The sequence below is a fragment of the Moschus berezovskii genome, chromosome 2 (genome assembly GCF_049115385.1).
Source record: "Moschus berezovskii isolate FMDL1 chromosome 2, NW_MosBer_1.0, whole genome shotgun sequence".
Classification (NCBI taxonomy): domain Eukaryota; kingdom Metazoa; phylum Chordata; class Mammalia; order Artiodactyla; family Moschidae; genus Moschus; species Moschus berezovskii.
The window spans coordinates 126,546,359-126,557,462 of record NC_142461.1 but is presented as its reverse complement, the minus strand read 5'-3'; the positions used below and the strand labels follow the sequence as shown (position 1 = coordinate 126,557,462).

The window sequence follows — 11,104 nt, the reverse complement described above, 5'->3', positions numbered from 1 at the left end:
TTTCCTCTATTTCTTTCATCAACTTTATTTGGATTCTATCTAAACAATCTATTTGGAAAATACAATTTTAAAACCTCATCAGTTATGTTCAGTGATACTAAAGAAAGATGATTATTGGTTTTATATATAGCCCTCATTGTGTTAGAAATAGACATTTAAATATTTATAGATGAATGTAAATGATATCTGGGGTTTTCTTTAAAATGATCTGAGCCAGATGTTGCTAATTATAAGGATAACAAGATTGGTCATGAGTTGATGTTAGCAAAATGGGAGGATGTGTACATGGACTGATTTTATTATTCTGCCCTCTTTATTTCTTAAAAAATAGCTCTAAGAATCTCTAATAACATTTTTTAATCATTAAATTTCAGTGTCTTCTCTCTGAAAAGCCAACCTAAAATGACAAAAATTTACAAGAAAGAGTTGGGCATTCCCCAAATTAGGAGTAAAATGTATAGAAGGCTGCAGATCTGAAACAGCATGATGTGGAAGAGCACTAAGTCACAGCTGGCTGGATGGAGAAGACATGGAAGGAACAAAAAATGAACTTGGTAAGGCAACAAGCTAGATCATAGAGTCATGCAAAAGCATTAGGATTTTAGTCTGTAGAAAAATACTATTCAGTAGAAATACAATGCAAGCTACATGAATAAAGTTTCATAGTAGCTATATTAAATAGTGAAATGAATTTTTACAATTTTGGATTTATTCAATTAAACAATGATCAAAATATGTGATCAATTTAAACATTGTTAATGAGATGTATTTTTGTCCTAAATTTTCACAATGTACATTTTACACTTAAAGCACATCTCAATTCCTAATATTTCAAATGTTCCATAGCCACAAGAAGCCAGTGACTATCATATTCAGCAGCATATCTGTCAATCTTTTACATGAAAATTTTAGAAATCTTATGCTTTTCATTCTTTCACTCACCAAATATACTTCCTGTGACTTTCACTTTCATGATTTCCAGTGCAGACCCTTCAGTTCAGTTCAATTCAGTTCAGTCACTCAGTCGTGTCTGACTCTTTGCAACCCCATGAATCACAGCACGCCAGGCCTCCCTGTCCATCACCAACTCCCAGAGTTCACTCAAACTCATGTCCATAGAGTCGGTGATGCCATCCAGCCATCTCATTCTCTGTCGTCCCCTTCTCCTCCCGCCCCCAATCCCTCCCAGCATCAGAATCTTTTCCAATGAGACAACTCATCCCATGAGGTGGCCAAAGTATGGGAGTTTCAGCTTTAGCATCAGTCCCTCCAGTGAACACCCAGGATTGATCTCCTTTAGAATGGACTGGTTGGATCTCCTTGCAGTCCAAGCACCACAGTTCAAAAGCATCAATTCTTGGGTGATCAGCCTTCTTCACAGTCCAACTCTCACATCCATACATGACCACGGGAAAAACCATAGCCTTGACTAGACGGACCTTGGTTGGCAAAGTAATGTCTCTGCTTTTTAATATACTATCTAGGTTGGTCATAACTTTCCTTCCAAGGAGTAAGCGTCTTTTAATTTCATGGCTGCAATCAGCATCTGCAGTTACTTTGGAGCCCAAAAAAAGAAAGTCTGACACTGTCTCCACTGTTTTTCCATCTATTTCCCATGAAGTGATGGGACCAGATGTCATGATCTTTGTTTTCTGAATGTTGAGCTTCAAGCCAACCTTTTCACTCTCCTCTTTCACTTTCATCAAGAGGCCTTTGAGTTCCTCTTCACTCTCTTTCATAAAGGTAGTGTCATCTGCATATCTGAGGTTATTGATATTTCTCCCGGCAATATTGATTCCAGCTTGTGCTTCTTCCAGCCCAGCGTTCCTCATGATGTACTCTGCATATACGCCCTAATCTATTTACTCAAGTCCAAGATTATGCATCTAAACTGTCTACTGTACATTGGTATCTAACATTTACTTCAGAATTGTCTCAGATAAGTCTATCATCTGCCTCCTTCACTTCTACATCTTGCTATAATTACTAGTATCTTGCTCTTTCCCTCTATTCAACCCCTTATCATTTGATCAGCTAAAAGATTTTAATTCTAATTCAAAAACCTCTCAAAAATTATCTAACTTCCACATATTCCCCCCAAAATTATTACCACTCCAAATGAGTCTTTTTTTTTTCCCTATTTTCCATCATTTGGTCATCCTTCAAATATATCCTCTATCATTCCAGAACAGTGTCATGAATTAATATTATGATGATAATGATTATGATAATAATAATAATGGAGCAGGAGGGAAGAGGAGGGAGGGAAAGCAGCAATTGTAGTAACAGTAACAGTGGTAGTGGTAAAAACTAAACTTTTCTCTTTAAACATCTCCCTGTGATCTACAGGATAAAATTAAAAGGCACATACTATGTCATAAAGCGTTCAGTGTCCTTGAATAATATTACTCCTTTAGATAAATAGATTTTTACCCTATTTGTTTATAAAGGAGAAAGAAAAGCAAAAACAAACAAATAATTTTTACCTATAATACTAACTAAAGTATAATTCTAGATGGGATACAGTGAAAAGTTGATATAAATATTGTTACACTTATTGTCGTTGTTACAGTTACTGAAGAATAAGTGTAAATTCATCAGCTCCTTAAAATTAAAGCATCTATCTCATAACAGAGGGCTTTAAAAAGCATTAACTCCCTTTATCCTCCATAATTAATCCCAGAATATTGGTTGATTAGAGTCGCACGACTTAAGTACATCAGCAGGTAAAGAACATACATCTGCCCCAGTGACAGGAGTGGCTCCTGATGGTGAGTGCAATCATTAGGTAAACAGACTCAAATGGGCAGCCCTGGGTGAATTACTGGCACAGGGAAAGGAAGGGCAGGATTTATGCCTAGCATGCACAGCTGGAAGTCGAGTAGGTGCAAGGACTAATATATAACGGAAAACCGACTGCCTTATTCTGTTTCATTGAGACTGCCAACTGAAATACATTATTTGACACTGCTCTGCAGAGCCAAATCATTCATCAAGCTGTTTAAAGCTCAGCACACCACCTGTCCATGGACCAGATTCATTTAAAAAAGTAAGTTTCCTCAGCCCCATGACAAAAGTAAAGATACTTCCTTTAGAGAGAACAAAAGTTATGCCATCCGTTGCCAACAAAATATGCGACAATACCTGAAATAATAGATGAAAAAAAGAGACAGAAAATAAAGCACACCATTCAACTTTTCTAGATGGTGGTAAAAGGCACAACAAAAAGGCGGTCATCGAATACATCACAAAGTGGGAAAATGTGTTTTCCAGCAGTTTCAAATTTTAGAAATTCTATTAAACCCATAATTTCAGTGTAACATTTTATACCTTCATTATTAATTTCCAGATCCTTGTTTTATGTGATTATTAGACACAATGAAGGCAGGTAAATTAGAACTCGTCTTCAAAATAGTTTATACATCTAAAGCCTTTTTGTAGCAGCAGCAGTATTATCTTTAAACATTTTTATTCTTTTGAACTTTCTTACCCATTATGGAATTCTGGGAACAGAGTTATTTTTAATTCTAGTGACAGACTCCTCCTTCTAGCTGAACTCAGAAAAAAAAAAAAAATGCGAACAATTTTGTAAAAATATGTCAAGATTTTTTTATTTGGAGCTAATTTGCTTCACTCAAGCATATTTTTTCTTTTCTAGGAGTACATCAACAAATATCTTTTACAGAAATCATTGAAAGCTCATAAGTTCTTGATAGTTGACAACTGGTTGGGTGAAAGCATTATTGGGAATCCTTAGATAAAATTTTGGGAGAGGCCTGGACCACATGCAGTCACTGAGGAAAGAGGCTTAGATTTTTAAATTTTTATTGAAATATAATTTACAGTGTTGTGTTAGTTTCAGGTTTACAGCAAAGAGATTCAGATATAGGTAATACTTCCTTTTTAGATTCTTTTCCATTATAGGTTATTAAAGATGCTGATAATAGTTCCCTGTGCTACATGCTTTAATAGTAAAGAGTGACCCTAGAGAAGAATTAAAGACATTCATATTATATTGATACATCTAAAAGTTAACATACCCTTCACTATGGCAAGGATTTAATTAAATCTGAATGTAGCAACCTGCATAAATATCAAAAGCGTAACGTTGAATTAGAAAATCAAGATAAATACCAGTATATAAAAGCATGATTTATATAAATGTTCAAAGACACACAAAGCAACATGGCATATGCTTGTGAAGTGAAAGTCACTCAGTCATGTCTGATTCTTTGCGACATCATGGACTGCAGCCCGCCAGTTTCCTCCAACCATGGAATTCTCCAGGCAAGTATGCTGGAGTGGGCTGCCATTCCCTTCTCCACATGCAATTGTTAAGTCTACCAAAAAAACCAGAAAATTAGACATTTTCAAGGGTTACAGAGAGAGTTATTACTAAGTTAAGCCAAAGACTTTTCTCCTCCTTATTGTATCTTTCATGTATTTTTTAAATCTAAAGACAGGGAATATTTCATGAAAAGATGGGAAAAATAAAGATCAGAAGTGGAATGGATCTAACAGTAGAAGATACTAAGAAGGGGTGGCAAAAATATACTGAACTATATAAAAAAAGATCTCAATGACCCAGATAACCACGATGGTATGATCACTCGCCTAGAGCCAGACATCCTGGAGTGTGAAGTCAAGTGGGCCTTTGGAAGCATCACTATAAACAAAGATAGTGGAGGTGATGGAATTATTTCAAATCCAAAAAAGATAGTACTGTTAAAGTGCTGCACTCATTATGCCAGCAACCTTGGAAAACTCAGCAGTGGCCACAGGACTAGAAATGGTCAGTTTTCATTCCAATCCCAGAGAAGGGAAATGCCAAAGAATGTTCAAACTACCACACAATTCCACTCATCTCACATGCTAGCAAAGTATTGTTCAAAATTCTTAAAGCTAGGCTTCAACAGTATGTGAACCGAGATGTTTGACAGTATGTGAACACTTTCAGATGTTCAAATTCAATTTAGAAAAGGCAGAGGAACCAGAGATCAAATGCCAACCTCTGTTGGATCATAGAAAAAGCAAGAGAATTCAAGAAAAACATCTACTTCTGCTTTATTGACTACACTAAAGCCTTTGACTGTGTGGGTCACTACAAAGTGTGGAAAATTCTTCAAGAGATGTGAATACCAGACCACCTTACCTGCCTCCTAAGAAACCTGTATGCAGGTCAAGAAGTAACAGTTAGAACCCAACATGGAACAATGGACTGGTTCCAAATTGGGAAGGAGTACATTAAGGCTGTATAGTGTCACCTTGCTTATTAAACTTATTTGTAGAGTATATCATGCAAAATGCTGGGCCCAGATAACTCACAAGGTGTAAACAACATTGCCAGGAGAAATATGAATAACCTCAAATATGCAGATGACACCACCCTTATGGCAGAAAGTGAAGAGGAACTAAAGAGCCTCTTGATGAAAGTGAAAGAGGAGAGTAAAAAAAAGCTGGCTTAAAACTCAACATACATAAAACTAAGATCATGGCATCCGGTCCCATCACTTCATGGCAAATGGGTGAGAAAACAATGGAAACAATGACAGACTTTATTTTCTTCGGCTCCAAAATCACTGCGGATGGTGACTGCAACCATGAATTAAAAGGCACTGTATCCTTGGAAAAAAAGCTATGACAAACCTAGACAGCATATTAAAAAGCAGAGACATTACTTTGCCAACAAAGGTCTGTCTAGTCAAAGCTATGGTGTTTCCAGTAGTCACGTATGGCTATGAGAGTTGGACCATAATGCAGTCCTGAAGAATTGATGATTTTGAACTGTGGTGTTGGAGAAGACTCTTGAGTGTCCCTTGGACTGCAAGGAGATCAAACCAGTCAGTCCTAAAGGAAATCAATCCTGAATATTCATAGGAATAACTGATGCTGAAGCTGAAGCTCCAGTACTTTGGCCACCTGATATAAAGAGCCAACTCATTGGAAAAGACCCTGATGCTGAGACAGACTGAAAGCAGGAGAAGAAGGGGGCGACAAAGGATGAGATGGTTGGATGGCATCACCGACTTAATGGATTGAACAAGTTCCAGGAGTTGGTAAAGGACAGGGAAGCCTGGCGTGCTGCAGTCCATGGGGCCCCAAAGAGTTGGACATGACTGAGCAACTGAACAACAAAGACAGGAAATCAAGTAAAAATTATGACTGGGTAGTTATTTGTGACGGAGAAGGCAATGGCAAGCCACTCCAGTACTCTTGCCTAGAAAATCCCATGGATGGAGCAGCCTGGTAGGCTGCGGTCCGTAGGGTCGCTAAGGGTCGGACACAACTGAGCGACTTCACTTTCACTTTTCACTTTCACACATTGGAGAAGGAAATGGCAACCCACTCCAGTGTTCTTGCCTGGAGAATCCCAGGGATGGGGGAGCCTGGTGGGCTTCCGTCTATGGGGTCACACAGAGTCGGACATGACTGAAGTGACTTAGCAGCAGCAGCAGCAGTTATTTGTGACAGTCAAACAGGAAGAAGTAAGTTCCTTCTCATTGGATGTGGCAGAACATGTTGAAAAAAATCTATAGCATGTCAATTCTTTGAAGCAAAACAAAAAATGAATAGTGAAAAATTGAAATATGAGATGCAAAGAAAATATATTTCAAAGCAAATACTAAGATAGACTTCTATCTCTTCCAGGTAGTACAGGCTTGCTAAAACTTTGATTCAGGAAGAGTCCTAATTAGGGAAAGGAACACAGAACATTAAAGAATGAATCATATCATTTGAGAGAGAATATAAGAAGTCTAGTAAATCTTTGGAAGAACTAAAACGTCACATACATACAATTCCCAAACCCAGTTCATATAGAAACTGTATTTCTATAAAATGCAAAAGATCTCAGAGTTTCTTGGCATGGCACTAATTCAGCTAATTTTCATCCTTAGCCAACATCCTCTAAACATTAACGGTCTCATCTTTGTACTTATTAGAATTTTTACCAAAAAAATCTTTTATTAGAAATATGAATCTTAGGTCCTTCCTTCTCTGTTCTCACAGCGGCAAAGCCTGTAGAGTTGGGGTGGCGTTCAGTTCCCCCACTCTGCTCTCCCCTTACCTCCCCCACCTTCCACTGCAGGATGTGCGTGTGCACGTGAGGTTGGGGGGCTGGCTGCTCGTGCAGGCGACGTTTGGGTGCTCGTGTGCACGTGTGCAAGCAGAATATCTAAAGCCACAGGGAAAATGGTGGAAAATTCACCGTCGCCACTGCCAGAAAAAACGATGTATGGCTTTGTTCTTTTCGTAAGCTCCCAATTTGGCTTCATACTGTATCTTGTGTGGGCTTTTATTCCTGAATCTTGGCTAAACTCCTTAGACTTAACTTATTGGCCTGAAAAGTATTGGGCCGTTCCTCTGCCTGTGTACCTCCTCATTACCGTAGTCATCGGTTGCTGCTGCTGCTGCTAAGTCGCTTCAGTCGTGTACGACTCTGTGCGACCCCATAGATGGCAGACCACTAGGCTCCCCCATCCCTGGGATTCTCCAGGCAAGAATACTGGAGTGGGTTGTCATTTCCTTCTCCAATGCTGAAAGTGAAGTCACTCAGTCGTGTTCGACTCCCAGCGACCCCATGGACTGCGGCCTACCAGGCTCCTGCGTCCATGGTATTTTCTAGGCAAGAGTACTGGAGTGGCTTGCCATTTAAGTCCTCTTATTTGGAATAAACATGATGAGTACCTCTCCACTCGACTCCATTCATACTATAACAGATAACTATGCCAAAAATCAACAGCGCAAGAAAGACCAAGAAGAGGCCATCCCAGCACTAAGAGATATTCCTATTAGTGAAGTGAACCAAATGTTCTTTCTTGCAGTCAAATAACTTTCCACCAAAAACTTAATTGTATGTGGACTAATACCAAACATTTATCATAAATTTTGACATAAAGATTTCGACCATACTAATTTTGACTATCTTTCTGATTAATATTCAGTATTGAAATGTAAAAAAAAAAAATGTAGGTTGAACTTCTTTTATATCATTCTATTAATATTATAAATATTACCAAATAGTAGTTACTAATGGACAGAATAAATAAAATACTGCATTACCATATGGCAAAAAAAAGAAATATAAATCTTAAATGTATTTATTGAAGACATCACTAATTACAAGATAACCAAAATAACTGACAGTGATTTGTTTGGAAATATATTTGGAAGTTGCACATTCTTTTCCGGTAATGAGAAATGCACATGCAACTTGATTTTTAGCTATTTGAAAGTCCTATCACAGTCTCTCCTAGCCAGAGAGCAGGACATCTTCTGCTCTGATAAAATTATTCCTCAGATATCTTCTACAACAGTGCTGTTTATGCAAGAAAACCGTGTTACAGCTAGTTTTGTGATGGTCTTCCTGGGCAGGCATCATACCAGAGTGGATCCTGATGAATGGATGTTTTCAGCAAAATATAACCATCCTTTATTCTCTAATGATTGGGAAAACAGAAATTTCCACTCTGGTGGTCAGAGAGAGAATGACTTCAAGTCTTTTTAAATGTGTTGAAGTATTGGATCTGCAAGCTGAGTCAATACAAAACCACTTCAGCATGGTAGTATAGTCATCAACACATTAAGCAAAGATTACTTCTCATACTTTCTATCTGTGAATTGTTATTTGCTTCTTCAGAAACTACTTTTGAACACTTAATACAGGGCGGTGAATATTATCACCAACAATGCACAAAAGTTCTTTTTCTTCTACAAGAAAAACTTGAGGTGAGAATTATGATTGAACAGCATATCTACAATTTTCTGAGAACCAGAATAAATTCATGGTAACAGTTTTCAATATTACAGCTCTTCTTTTCTATTATTCCTCTATAATCATAATAGATTTCTAGTTCAACCATCATGTTTAAAAGAAAAAGAATACCATGCAACATAATGTAGACACAGGTTCAACAAATATATGTTGGATTAAAAACTTACAAATGTTAGTGCCTGTAGGTGATGAAATGAAATAATGCCTTTCTTAGTAGTCTCAAAAGTAGCTCAGATGACTCAAACTGATATAACTTCACTGATTTGTTAAACTCCATATAAAATTATCCTAACTAAACTAGCAGACCAATGTTAATAAAATGGCCTAGATAAAAAGTAAAAATAACTTTTACAGATGTAAGTTTTATCATCATCACTATTACTTACTTGGTTGCCATTCTTATGCACTTTTCTATGTAGTGGACCAACAAATAAGCTTTAAAAAAAAATGAATTAAAAGAATGTGGCTGAAGGTGAGGTCCTGTTATTACTCCACCCAACCATGGCAATTATCCAATTCACTTGGCAATTTCATGTACAAGAGTTTCTACGCAAGGCACTTTATAAGTTCATTAACAAATTATAGCTAACAAGTGCTCAGAGGTAAGTCATAAAATAAATGGGCTCATTGTGATCAGATCTTACCTTTTAGAAAGGTTCTAACTTTGAGAATTTCAACTGAAGTAGTTAATAATGTTATATATGATAGCCCTCAAAACAATTCACTTTTTAATCTCCACTTTCATAACTAAAATATCAAGATGATTTTTTCTTCATCTTAAGTTTCAGCATTATCAGCATCCTTCCTTACACTTATATGGTATTGCTTTTGTTTGTCAGGCAAAAATGAACATTCATTAGTGGACATTTAAGATATTTTGCTAATTAAGCATTATGATAATACTTTATTAAATTTTTAAGGTATGATTATTTGACCATTTCCCAAGAAAACCTTTCCTCACTAAGAAAAAAAAAATCTGCTTATTTCCCCAAATAGCTTTAAATATATGTAATAAAAACTATGTAATTTATTATGTTATTTGTTAGTTTATGATGAAACCCAGATGTTCATGTTCATGAATCAGTATTACACTATGAGCTGTAAAAGAGATTAAGAGAAATAAAATATTCTAAATTACTTAAATGAACTTTTAATCTAGCCAAGCAATAAAAATGATTCACCAATAACAGCAATACAATGTAAAATGGGAATATATAAAAGGTATTTTCTTGAGGAGCTCAGGGAAAAATTATTAAGAAGTGATAAAATATAACTTAAAAAATACCATATGGGTTTCATCAGGTAGCAGTATCAATCAAAAGAGAAATGAGAAAAAGAGACAAAGAAGTGAGAAAGTAAAGACTATTTGGGGGGAATATTCAGTAACACTGTTGAACTTAAGTGCAAGGTGTATGGAAGGAAACAGTGTGAGACTAACCTGGAAAGATAATTCTAGTTTTTTAGAAGGAAGGACTCAGACACAATGGTGTACATAATGGGGATTCATTAAGAGTAGGATATGATCTGTGTACTTTGGGATGTACAGAGTTTGGGGTGAGCATCGGCTTTAGAGAGATGTTTCATCATATAGGAAAAGCCACTCTGGAACAATGAACAGCTGAAGGTCAGAATAAATATCTGGGAATCACCCAGACAAGCACCGTAGGCATTATTGTTTTAGATAATATTTTCAAAGAACTTCAGAAATGTGCAAATTAATTAAAGATAGGAATATAAATAAACTCAGGAATTAAGCTATCAATTTGTTTGGAGGAGACACTGATTCATCTAAGGAAGTGAACAGATTAGAATTCAGCATTATCCCAGAGCTGCATTTGGACCATATGCTAACTCTTCAGGCATTTGTCTGCTGTAAAATCTACTTTCTCAAATTAATTTACATGATAATGTTTTATTGAATTTGTTTTGAGGGGAAAATGTGTATTTTAAGATTTATATCAAACATCTGGCTTAAATTTTCAGAAATTCTCTTAATTATAGTACATTATAAGGTACTTTACCCTGAAATGAATGGACATTTTATGTCTTTGGAGATTTCCTAAATTTTACCCAAAATAGTTTTTGCTAAATACTCTTTACTGCTCAATTACTCTTGATTCCACAGATTACTCTTTGCATATGTCTTCTATTTTGTGTTCATTCTATGGGATGAGAATGTTGTTCTTGCCTTTTAGTGTGGCCTTGATGCTAGAACATTGATACGTTTTTTTAAGCAAGTTTTTTTCCCTACAATATTGATAAAGTTTCATGCTCTTGCCATAGTTAAACTAATTGCCCAGCATTTATCTCTCTTGTTAATACTCTAATCTC

The 11,104-nt window shown here is 36.4% G+C and overlaps 1 protein-coding gene across 1 annotated transcript; it reads left to right on the top strand.

Annotated features, from left to right (window-relative positions):
- Positions 1 to 7,173: 7,173 nt before the first annotated feature.
- Positions 7,174 to 7,831, top strand: LOC148778619 (phosphatidylinositol N-acetylglucosaminyltransferase subunit P-like). The gene is made up of 2 exons (XM_088842694.1): positions 7,174 to 7,402; positions 7,656 to 7,831. Exons 1-2 carry the CDS (start codon positions 7,192 to 7,194, stop codon positions 7,829 to 7,831), a joined length of 387 nt encoding a protein of 128 aa, XP_088698820.1. The 5' UTR covers positions 7,174 to 7,191.
- The last annotated feature ends 3,273 nt before the right edge of the window (positions 7,832 to 11,104 follow it).